The sequence below is a fragment of the Argopecten irradians genome, chromosome 4 (genome assembly GCF_041381155.1).
Source record: "Argopecten irradians isolate NY chromosome 4, Ai_NY, whole genome shotgun sequence".
Taxonomy (NCBI): Eukaryota; Metazoa; Mollusca; class Bivalvia; order Pectinida; family Pectinidae; genus Argopecten; species Argopecten irradians.
This window is the reverse complement of record NC_091137.1, coordinates 36,487,092-36,499,648: the sequence shown is the minus strand read 5'-3', so window position 1 is coordinate 36,499,648 and position 12,557 is coordinate 36,487,092. Positions and strand designations below refer to the sequence as shown.

The 12,557-nt window shown below is 35.3% G+C and overlaps 2 protein-coding genes across 7 annotated transcripts in view; both read left to right on the top strand.

Moving 5' to 3' along the window:
* Positions 1 to 8,119, top strand: part of LOC138321512 (uncharacterized) — a 31,685-nt gene extending 23,566 nt beyond the window's left edge. For all 3 annotated transcript variants that reach the window (XM_069265250.1, XM_069265248.1, XM_069265249.1), the window contains 3 exons: positions 3,963 to 4,256; positions 4,514 to 5,153; positions 6,791 to 8,119. In XM_069265250.1, coding sequence (XP_069121351.1) covers positions 3,963 to 4,256; positions 4,514 to 5,153; positions 6,791 to 7,383 — 1,527 coding nt within the window. In that variant the 3' untranslated portion in view covers positions 7,384 to 8,119. The remainder of the gene's footprint in view (positions 1 to 3,962; positions 4,257 to 4,513; positions 5,154 to 6,790) is intronic.
* Positions 8,120 to 10,261: 2,142 nt separating this feature from the next.
* LOC138321510 (transmembrane protein 245-like) overlaps positions 10,262 to 12,557 on the top strand; it is a 29,823-nt gene continuing 27,527 nt past the window's right edge. For all 4 annotated transcript variants that reach the window (XM_069265246.1, XM_069265243.1, XM_069265245.1 and 1 more), the window contains exon 1: positions 10,262 to 10,771. In XM_069265246.1, the coding sequence (XP_069121347.1) occupies positions 10,262 to 10,771 (510 nt within the window). The remainder of the gene's footprint in view (positions 10,772 to 12,557) is intronic.

Genomic DNA, 12,557 nt, shown 5'->3' with positions numbered 1-12,557 from the left:
TGTTATCAAACATTACGCAGGAAATCTTGCATATGTTTGGTGTTGTAACCTCATCTTAGGTCATCGGTATATATTTTCTTGGTGTTGTAACCTCATCTTAGGTCATCGGTATATATTTTCTGATGTTATTAATGTTTTTAAGAAACCTTTATGTTTTCCTCTGGAAAGGTAGTGGGCCTTTAAGTTAGAATTATTAACATAGATTACATAATAGAAATAACTTTAAGTTTTGACTTAAGTCATCACTTTTGTTTAAAGTAATCGAGGCCTGGTAGCGAATTCTGTGATCCAAGTAAATTTGCGAAAGTTTATCATCACGATTTAATTTCTGTAACACTTACATTGATAGGAATTTGCATTAAGTTTTTAAATCCACCATTATAAATCTTGTAATGAAAATCGTGAAATTTAGTAGCTGTGAAAGAAGGTTGACTTACAGTATATCGGATATCTATCATGAACAACAAGACTTCATTTTTATACTGATGTTTCTGTCATTGGCCTATTTCACGTCTAGTCATTAAAGCACAATGACAATTTGTTTACTTGTAGGTCCACTTACCTGTTAGTGTTTTTCATGTAATCAAACAAGTACATTTACTAAATGGAATATATAAATATCGACTGTCAGTATGATCTGTCGTCTGTAAAAATTCAATATGAATTTTATTGCCATTTCAAGAAGAAATTATATAAATAGCCAATAGTGCTTGAAGTTCATATGAATTTTGTGAATTACTGTATATGTGCATTTGTTGTATTGATGTTATGAGTGCTGTAAGAATTCTTTTTGTTCAGGACTTCACCAATTATTATTTCTTTTTTTAGTTCACAAACAGGATAAACACCATACATATTGTAATGCTAAGTGCTCTTTGTTGTCCTGGAAAATTGAACCATTAAAACATGTTATTCGAACATTGTCTTTAGTTATGTTTGAGTCAACCATCAAATAGGGTTCATACAAAGGATTTTGATTCTACACTTTGGCCGTTTTCGATTATACAGTTTGACTGGTTGGACCTAGTTTCTGAATTAAAGACGGATCTTGTGATTTTATATTGTTTTCAGACGAGCTTTGGCAAAGCCCTCACAGGCCTGTATAAAAAACTGGAGGTACATCAGGATTTATAATTGAAATAATGACTTAAACAAACGGTCGAACCGGTTGTTTCGAATAAACGAAAACGGCTCAGGTTTAGGTTTCTGTATAACTATAGAATCAAAAGCCTGTGAATCATACAATCAAGAAAAGGCTCTCAGTTTGAGGTAGTATAGTCCTATAATGCCTAAATTGTGATTCTAAAATTCCCTATTCCTTTTCCTATTCCTTTCTATATAGGATTCTAAATACCGTATAGACAATTATTTTCACAGGGATGGCATTTTCGTGATTCGGGACATTGCTAGGATCGCGAAAATTCGATCCGCGAAATATAAAAAAATGGTTGAATGAAATCTACCTTAACATCCATACCGCAAAAATTAAAAATCACAGCATATGATTTTCTTGCATTAAGATCAAATTGCGAAACTTTTGGTCCGCAAAAATAACCAGCTCTATGGTAACATTTTTTTTCATTATAGATACTACAGAGGTTTCAGGATATCAAAACAATGTGGGTAAAGTACGATTTACCATTGATTAATGCCATTTATGGCAATTCCGATGTCAAAATCGCTGGAATGTGGGACTAATATGAAGGTAAATTGTACTTCTCCCATGTTGTTTTGGTATTTTGAAATTGATGTATTAACATTATATATATCAAAGACAGGGAAGGAATTATTCCCTGCGATTTATCTGCATATTCTGACTTAATTTGCGTATAACAAAATGAGTTATCTATCGACTTTGCGAATTTGTAGAGTAAATTGCAAAGAGAGATAGTTTACAGAATATTTTTGAAAAAGCTGAACTTCACAAATTAAGGTCTACCATTACCTCATATTCACTGAAAGGTTTCTGATTAATTCTTAAAATTAAGATGACCGGCAGCCATTTTTTAATTTGACAATTGAAGTTAGTAAACACTATTTCTATGATAATACTGAAAGGGTCTTTCTTAAAGTTAACATATGTTGGAATCTGTTTCCCTTTGGTGCTTTTAGTTATGTAAATTGCATAAGGGTTAACAAGATTGTGGACAGATGCATGGCCAGCTAGGATTTTTACTCTTTCCTTTTCAACATAAATCATTCCTTTTGTTGAAATTTAATTGAAGTGATTTTGTTTTGAAAGAAAATTTCAAAAACTTGGTATGTCAACTCTATCTTTACCCATTGGAAAAGGATTGAGGTGTCGCTAGATCAAATCCAAGCACAATTACTATTGTGAAACCTGACTTTACCAACCACTGACTTTACATGGGCTCCGAACTCGCGTCAAAGAGATGGAGGGCTTGTTAGCTCACCTGGTCCAAAGGACCGAGGTGAGCTTATGGGATACCGCAGCGTCCGGCGTCCGTCGTCCGGCGTCCGTCAACAATCGACTTCTTCTCCATAAACCGCTGGTCGGATTTCAACAAAATTTGACTGGTAGCATCCTTATGGGCTACTAACTGAAAATTGTACAAATGATGGGGCTGACCTCCCCCCCAGGGGCCTGAGGGGCGGGGCCAAAAGGGGTCAATTTGGCTATTTCCATATAAACGACTTCTTCTCTGAAACCAAGCATGGGATAGCACCCATAATGCAATGGTAGCATCCTTATAGGGTGGGGATTCAAAATTGTACAAATGATGGGGCTGACCCCCCGGGGGCCTGAGGGGCGGGGTCAAATGGGGTCAATTTGGCTATTTCCATATAAACGACTTCTTCTCTGAAACTAAGCTTGAGATAACACTCATAATGCAATTGTAGTATCGTTATAGGGTGGGGATTCAAAATTGTACAAATAATGGGGCTGACCCCCCGGGGGCCTGAGGGGCGGGGTCAAAAGGGGCCAATTTGGCTATTTCCGTATAAACGACTTCTTCTCTGAAACTAAGCATGGTATAGCACCCATAATGCACTGGTAGCATCCTTGTAGGCTGGGGATTCAAAATTTTGCAAATGATAGGGCTGACCCCCCGGGGGCCTGAGGGGCGGAGTCAAAAGGGGTCATTTTGGCTATTTCCATATAAATGACTTCTTCTCTGCAACTAAGCATGGTATAGCACCCATAATGCAATGGTAGCATCCTTGTAGCCACGGGATTCCAAATTGAGCAAATGATAGGGCTGACCCCCGGGGGCCTGAGGGGCGGGGTCAAAAGTGGTCAATTTCCATATAAATGACTTTTTCTCTGCAACTTAACATGGGATTACGCTCATAATGCAATGGTTACATCCTTATAGGGTTTGGATTCAAAATTTTGCAAATGATGGGGCTGACCCCCCGGGGGCCTGAAGGGTGGGGTCAAAAGGGGTCAATTTGGCTATTTCCATATAAACGACTTCTTCTCTGCAACTAAGAATGGAAGAGCACTTATAATGCAATGGTAGCATCCTAATAGGGTTCGGATTTGAAATTGTACAAATGATAGGGCTGACCCCAGGGGCCTTAAACGGCAATAGATGCGAGGTCAAAAAGGTCAACTAGGCTACTATTTTCATATAAATTACTTTGTCTCTGAACCTATGTATTGGATAGCATATTTGTATGGTATCAATAGCATCATTGTATGGTTGTGATTCAAAATTAAACTTTGGGAGTCAATTTTGCTTATTTTTCTAATTGTCAGAGTATTGTGATAATTACTAACAAAATACCAGGTGAGCGATACAGGCCCTCTGGGCCTCTTGTTCTAATATATCAGCACTTCTTAACAACTCGGCCACCGCCGTAGTTAAGTACCTGTTGATAATACTGAATAATGATTTGAGATTAGCAAAAAAAATTCTAAAATTGAAAAACTAAATTTGACATCAATTTTATTATGATAAGTACGATTATTGATCTATAAATTGTGTGTTGAACAGATTGTGGAAGAATGCGTCACCAATAAGCTACAGCAGTTACAGAGGGATTTAAAGAATATATATCACTCTGACTCAGACTCCGAGTCTATCAGGGAGGAACCAGATGACAAGAAGGATCCAACATATTCCCCTGATAAGAAAGGTCAGAAATCCAAAAAGTATGTCAAGGTGGTAGCCAATCCTCAACTATGGAAAGATGAATATAAAAAACTACACAAAATTTTTATGGATGTGAAACTGGAGGATTATCCGGATATGTGGGAAAGAAAACTCTACACATCTAATCTAAGACAGGTTTGTTTACTTACACAGATTTATTTCGTCTTTGAATATTACAGAGTTATGTCCCTTGTGGGTAGGTATGGCTTGTGATGTCATTATTTCATAAGTGAAAATTACTTTTTTTTTTCCACTGAAAAATATGACGTGTCGCTCACAGAATAATGATGTAAAAATAAGTATTTGAATGCTTATTGGGTTGAATATAGTTATATGAGTTTGAGGTAACAAGATTCAGCTATTCATTTAATGTATATCTGTTACTGTTTCAGGAGCGTAATGTTGCAGTGGAGTGCAAGTCGTATGAAGAATACAGGTGTAGACTGTGTACAGGTCACCATGCCTACCACACGAGCGCGGCCGAGCTGATGGAGAGCCACCTAGAGGAACACCTCCACTCTAACTTCCCGTGTAAGGAGTGTCCTGCGACGTTTGATCTTCAAAGCTTACTAACAGAACACTGCTTACAGAAACACAGTGTTACATGTGAAATATGTAACCAGAAATTCTCTTCTCAGGGACTTTATAAACGACATGTTGGACGCATGCATGGACAAAGGAATATCCCCTGCTTTAAATGTGAAGAAACATTTAAGACTAAGTTAAAATATAAACAGCATCTGTTAGAGGTGCACCCTGGCTCAGCCCAGGAGTGTGATAAATGTGGGGCGATACTTCGGAGTCATGTAAACGCCTTGCAGGGACACCAGAACTCCAAAAATTGCCTGCGTAGACAGCAGGGCAAACATCTAAAGACCCAGTGTGAGATTTGTGGTAAATTAGTGTCGGAGAATGGTATCAAGAAACATAGACTGAGAGTACACCAAAAACTACGGACATTTAAATGTGATGTATGTCCTTACGCTGGCATCACACTTCAGGCATTAAATGATCACAAAAAAACACATACAGGTAAGTCATTATCATATATAGTGTATGTGTATTAAGATCCTTAAATATGCTACACAGCTGATGAATGTTTTTTTTCTATAAATCAAACAAGAGCAGACAAATAAGTATTTTTCTTCGGTTACAAAAGTTACTTACTTTGCACCATTACCACCATTGAAAAGTTAGAGCTTCTTATTGTGCTTTATGATAAAAATATTTTAAATAATTAATTGCATCCAAAAAAAAAATCCATGGCACTATGACCTATATGGAATAAATTACTGACTGTGCATCCACCGAGTTGTTAAGTATGGGACAAGGAAGTAGTTCCAACCGTGTGGACAAAAAAAAAATTGTCAAATTTTCTAGGCGATCTGCCCCTTTATCAAGACATACAAAATTAACACAATTACATAATAGGATACGAACAGTAATGCCTATTTCCTCGGGTGTGTATGCAAAGAAGCAAAGTCCAAAATTTAGTCGCCTTTTGCTGGGCAGCATAATGTAAAGGATAAAAAACGCGTAGAACAGAACGGGAAAATGCTGGAAGTAGGGATAATTAATTGAAAAGCGAGAGATCAATTGATGTCAATTAGCACAGAGTTGTTAAGATGTTCCGACATATTACCACAAGCCCTCCGCCTCTGGGATGCGGATTTGAATCCCATGTGGGGCAGTTACCAGGTACTGACCGCTAGTTTGTTGTTTTTCTCCGGGTACTCCTGCTTTCCTTCACCAAAAAAACCTGGCACATCCTTACATTACCCTGGCTGTTAATAGGATGTTAAACTAATAAAACTAAAACCAAAGTGCAACCACCGAAAGCAAAACAAGTTATTTCATATAATATTGTGTTTTGTGTTAATTAGACATACATTTACAGTTCATGGGTACATACCAATTATTGTTAATATTATGAGTATCATTTAGGCTCTGTCGGCGATGGAGCATCTTTAAAGAGATGATGTGGTATATCATGACATACATTGTATATACGTTAAATTATTATGTATTGCCTTTTGGTACATTTGAATTATTTTTGAACAATGGAACAGGTTGATATTATTTAGTGATATAGTTTAGTGATAAACTGGATATTATGTCATGTTGATGGCATTTACAGTCCTCCAATTAAATCACCCACCAAGAAAGATAAATGTAGGATTCACATTAGATTTACAGTGATTATGTATCTCTATTTTGCTTCAAGACATTTCTTCAGTTAAGAAAGTCTAAACCTGTCTAAATGTGTTCATTGGTCCTCCAATTTTGTCCAGTTTTGACCATTGAAATTGAGAAAAAGCATCGTTTAAATTTAGGACAGTTCTAAAAATACATTCACTTAACTCTTTGAAAGGGAACCTATGTGGAAATGTCAGCACGGACTGGGACGTAAGGAGGACGTTTTAGAATTCCTTTAATATAAGTTAATTTCTTCGCATGTAGAGCAATTTTGATGGGAAATATCATTTTTCTATAACATAAGAAATTATACTGAATATATTAACACCATTTATGCAGACTTAAGCCTTCCTTTGCCATTCTCTTTATGATAAATAATTCTTACACAGCCTGTAGGCTAGTATGATGTTTCCTCATATGCTTTCTTTGTATAACATCAATTATTTTAATTTTGTTCTGATTTGTCTGTACAGGTGAGCACCCTGTGAAATGTGAACTGTGCGACTTTTCCTGCATCAAGCCGTATCAGCTGAAGTGTCACATGCGAACTCACCTCAAACTGAAACCCTACAAATGTGATAAGTGTAGTTACGCAGCCTCGTGGAACGTCCAGGTAAAGGAACACATGCGGGCCCACTACAGTCTCATGCGTGTTGATTGTGTGGACTGTAACATCGCCTTCAAGGACCAACGGGGACTTAATCTTCACCGCCTCAAGGAGCACGGCGAGGGACCTACGAAGAAAAAAGGGTCTACTAAGAAACGCGGAAGACAAACGCGATTGCAAGCAGAAGGTGATAAATCTAAAAATAAACGTAGAACCACAAAAAGGAAAAAGAAGCCATCATCTGAGGAAGATGAGTACACAGACTCTGACGCAGAAATGAAAAATGAACTTTGTGGGGAGAAAGAAAAATACATTCCTCGCAAGTCGACTCGGCGGATAGCCACAAAACCCCCAGACCCAGAGTATAATCTAAGTTTAGGAGAAAGTGATGATTATGATAGTGAGGAGCAAGAACTGGCAGATTCCTATGTACCGTCGGTGTCAAAATCAAAACATTGAAACAAAACCAGACAAATTGAAACATTAGAATAAAGACCGACATATTCCTTTGTACCATCAGTGTCAAAATTGAAACATTAGAAGAAAGACAGATAGAGTCCTACGTACCGTCAGTGTCAAAATTGAAATATTTTCAGAAATAAAGACAGGCAGATTCCTATGTACCATCAGAGTCAAAATTGGAGACTAATTCTTAATGTACCATCTAGCTACCTGGTATATCAATCCTAAGACCTTGAAACGAGAACTGGAAATTTTTTGAAATAGAGTCAGGACATTTAAATGCATTTTGATCAGACTTCAATTAATAGTGATAGCTATCAGTTCTATGGAAAAACTTACTTTAATCTGCCAAATTTCACCCAATCTAATAAAGCATAAAACATATGTACTGGTAAACACTTTGCATTCAAAATTGATAAGACACTATGATTCTGCAAATTTTCTTGTTTATCAATTAAAAATTAACAAGAATTAATTGTTAAAAAGATCTACCGTACCATTATGAACTATGAAAATTATTATTGGTATAGGTGTTCTTGTATATACTGTGTGTTTCTTAATAAAACAATGAAGATTTGTGTAAAGATAATGTTAAATTGGATGTTATGTTTATGTTTTAAAATTATTGTTGTCTGGTTTTGGTCTTTTGGTCAAGAGATTTGTGTTCATGCTCTTGCATGGTTAAGATTTATTGATTGATTTTAATGAAGGATTAAAATACAAAAACAGTTCATTTACTTGTGTTATTTTATTTTTGTGTTATACACCATCCTTATTTACATTTCCAAAATGGTCATATACATTATTTAGCAAAATTTCAAATATTTAAGGACTAGAGAGTTTGCAGAGAGTACACCAAAATGGATTCCACTCTGTATAGTCCTTCAAAGAACTTTTGATTTTGTTGTTTTGTCAAAGTAAGAACTTTAAGTTCCAATTGTTCACATGAAATAATAGTGTAGTTATTACCAAATCATTTCTTTTAATTAAGTACCTCGTGAAGATCAGGAAAACATTCACAGTGAAATGGTCTTCAAATGCAGAACATTGGTTATTGTTATGGCCAATTAAGGATGGGCCAGGTTTAGAAGGTGGAGAAAACCTAATGGCACCACTAGGCTCCAGTTGGTTTTAAAAATTGTAACACAGACTTGGATTGGTTTGGTTTAACATCAAGAGGTGGAAGGAGATTCGTGTATGTAATATGTCTAAACATATTACACATAATTATCAGTCTCTATACACATATGTAGTCACAGCTTCAAAACAACTATTTTAACACTTTGAACAAGTACATGCAACTATTTCTACTCTGATTTTATCAAATGTCTTGGCTTAGCTGAGAGATGTCCAATGTATTGTCTCGTTAATTCTATATACAAAATGATCCTGTGTCCTAGAGCTGTAATGAAGCAAAATTAAATTTTAGTTATAATTTCATATTATCAAGGTTCATGAGATGTTGGGTCACATTATTATCTTGCATGTTGCCATGAAAAATCCTGTTTCTGTGTAGGGCAAAGTTGAGTTGAAATAGTATAACTTTGAAGATGTTAAATTTCTAAATTAATTATGTATTAATTTGGTTTCTACAATTTAATATTGTGTGACAGGCTAGTTTAATATTACAATCAATGGGAGTAATACAATATAAATATTAGTAGTCTTACTTTGTTCGTTCATTTCAACTGATGAGGTGGCATTATTTTAACACCTTTCGTGTTTTGTATTATTTATAAAATCCCTTGATACTGACGACAAATATTCATAAGGAAGCCTAGAGTGACCAGGAGAAAGCCAAACAAAGGAAAGGATGATATGAACATTGATAAGTTGAAAGTTATGAAAAGTGGTTTAGAACTTCTGTCATCCTTATCGGAGGGACAGATTTTAAAACAAAAGTATATTAGGAAGAGAAATTATCACCTTGAGGAGCATACTGGTTATAAAATAGCTCTCTCCCTCTCCTTCCCCCCACCTCTCTCTCTATCCCTCTCTCTGTGTCTCAAATACAACTTTATATGTAATGTATTGCTTATATTGTAAATGCCATCTTGTCTATGTAATTTGAATGTTTCAATTTTTTGGGAACGGGCTTTATATAAGTTGTACAACTTGTGCCCAATCAGAAACATATATACATAGAGATTGGTAACTCCTCCAATTTTACGATCGGCAGATGTACCTCTGTATGTGCTTTGGGATTTTTAGATAAACTCTTAAATAGTTGAATATAAAAGAATAACTTTGATATGCTTTAAAAGTTCAGTAATTTTCAGATGGTTTGAGTACGATTTTGGATAGAAAAAAAAATTGTATTTTAACTTATTTATTGATAAAACAAAACACACTTCCGGTTTTGAATGCCTGATTTTCGAAAAACCAGGTAAAATTGCTTATTTTCGTGCTTTCAAAAATCATATTAAATAACATCAATCGGGAAAACTGATCACATCAAACCATGATCTAATGTTGATGCAAAAATATCATGTTTAAAAGAATACACTTAAAAGTAGTTAGCCAAGGCAAAATGCCTATAAACCGGAGGTCCCTCTGCCTGTCAACAAATTAAAGACAGAAGGAGTTTCCAATCTCTATGTATATATGTTTCTGGCCGATCCCATTGCACATTTGGCATTAAAATATATCTTTAAATCAATGGGACTAAGGCCAATATATATATTATCAGTCTTACTTTTAAAACGTCATTGTATTGATTAGTCATGTACTAAGATAAACATGACTTCGAACTCAGAACAGATTACACGTATTGTTTATCAACACAGCCACGTGTACAAAGATAAAGCGAAAGTAAAAAAACTAGAGAGGTTCCGTGTGAATTTGCCGCAATATGACGTCACTTCCGACAACAAATATGGCTTCCCCATCCTTGGATTTTCGGTCTCCTTTCAATAATGTTTTGAATAATCTACCTCAAGGACACGAGAAGGCATTTAAACAAGCCATATATACAACAGCAGCTAATTTATTTATTCTGATTGCTGTTGGAGCTGCAGTAGCTGTGTACTTTATCCTGGAAGTATTTTTACGGCCACTGTTATGGGCTGTGCTATGTGGAACATTTTTATATCCCGTAAAACGTTCACTCACCAGCTGGCTACGTAGATGGCTGCACGGATTACAAACTACAAACACACCTTTCGTTTTAGGAGTCGCTTTTATTCCTATAAAGGCAATAGACAGAGTTTATGGCAATGTATTTAACAAGTTTATGCAACATATACGTATGATTTTAGGTGGCTTTGCGGGAATCGTGTTGACGTATCTGTTATGGCATTTCGGCCCTGCGAAGAACATATTGTACGGTTTAAGATCTATATTTTACTTTATTTACGAAGTTCTTGGATATTTTACGTCCTTTTGGGTAAGTATAGAACGACCTTAGTTTATCATTTTTATAGCTGTCATACAAAAGTTATGTTTGGAATAACTAAGTGCATGTACGTGTAGCAGACGACGTATTCTCACTGCAGACTGTAGAGTGTGTATCATCTGAAGTTTTATGTTTGTACTAGGCACACATTTATCGTTTTGTTCGTGCATTGTATTGGTAGCAGTCATATATTTACTCTTTGGATTTGAGCTGTTGCCAAAGAAATATGCACTGTTCATACACTCGCTAGTTTGCATGCATTTAATTAACTACAACAACACTGCATGCAAAATCCTAAAAAAAAAAATGTATTCAGACACATGCACTAGGCCTAATACATTGTAGATGTTTTGGCACTGGAACTGCATTGGCTATTTATAACTGATCTTTTATCCCTGGTCTGTATACATACATCTACCTGGTATAATAAGCATTAGTGAGGAAGCCATTATCAGTTGTAATCATAATTTTATCTGAATCTCTTATTTAGGTATCCACATGGGGCACAGCTTTTCTAAGCTGGGATACAGCACTTAATTTTTTTCCGAACCACCTTACATTGTATTATATATGTTCTGTTCATGTAAAAAAAATAATAATGATAAATGTATTTCATTATATCATTGCATATATATCTGAGAGTTTATTAAAAAAGTGTTTAATTTTACTGTAACCATGTCATAAAACAATTAAAAAGATTAATTGTAAAAATCTGCCATTTTAGGAAAAATGCATGATTTGACATCTGATTTAACTTTTCAACCAGTATCCAAATTTGTAAAAAAGTACAAAGCATAAAAATTTGAATTGCCAAATCAACTTCCTTTTCTAATCGTAGAAGTCAAATTAAAGGGGTACTGGGATACAGTATTAGGATATAATATCTAATATACATGTATCCAATCCAATATATATAATTAAAGAGACACTTTATAGTACTGTGTATATGGCAGTTTTTTTATTACATGTTTATATCTTTAACTTTAAATTTTGATTAGAAACCATGTACTGTGTATACAAGAAAATACATGTACAAAGTGCCATATTCGATCCAATAAGCGCCAAAAAAAAAAAAAATTGAAAAAGGGGGTTACCTTAAAGGGACAATTCAGTCTAAGAGTACATTAAAATTTGCACATATTTCGGAAACAAACAAGTTCTAATGGAAATTATACTAGTTGGTTTTACTGTGATATGCCAAAAAAGCCCACTGTAAGTGAAATGTATGTGAAATTTTCAAACTCGCTTACTGTCCACCATCACACATAGTGTTGGGATGTCTTGTATGCCTAACCCTGGCCTTTGCAAGTGTAGCAAAGATTTTTTTGTCTAGAACTACTCATATTGCTCTTACAGTAGTGTGTTTATCTTATTAGATGCATGTTCTTGTCTAAAAATGATTTCATCAACACCTCAGTGGTAATTTTGTTTGCATTTGTTTGACGTGCATGACTTTGGCTCGGGTATGGGTGCGGCGTACATGTTGTACCTGTTTACATGTAATAGGGTTGATCAACAATTTGGAATTTCAACAGTATCAATAAAAATACTTAACAATGTTGTGGAATTTGTCAATATTTCTTGTTATATGTTTCATAAGGAATGTAGAACAATACATTTATGCCATATTTTGCTTCGTGGTTACGTAACAGAATTAGCTTCACGGAATTGTCCCTTTAATAGAACAAAGTTTGAAGTATCCTGCTCTTTCATAACTGCACAAAGTCAATAAAGCCACCCATCAATTTGTAAAAGAAATCAAATAAAGAAACCTTAT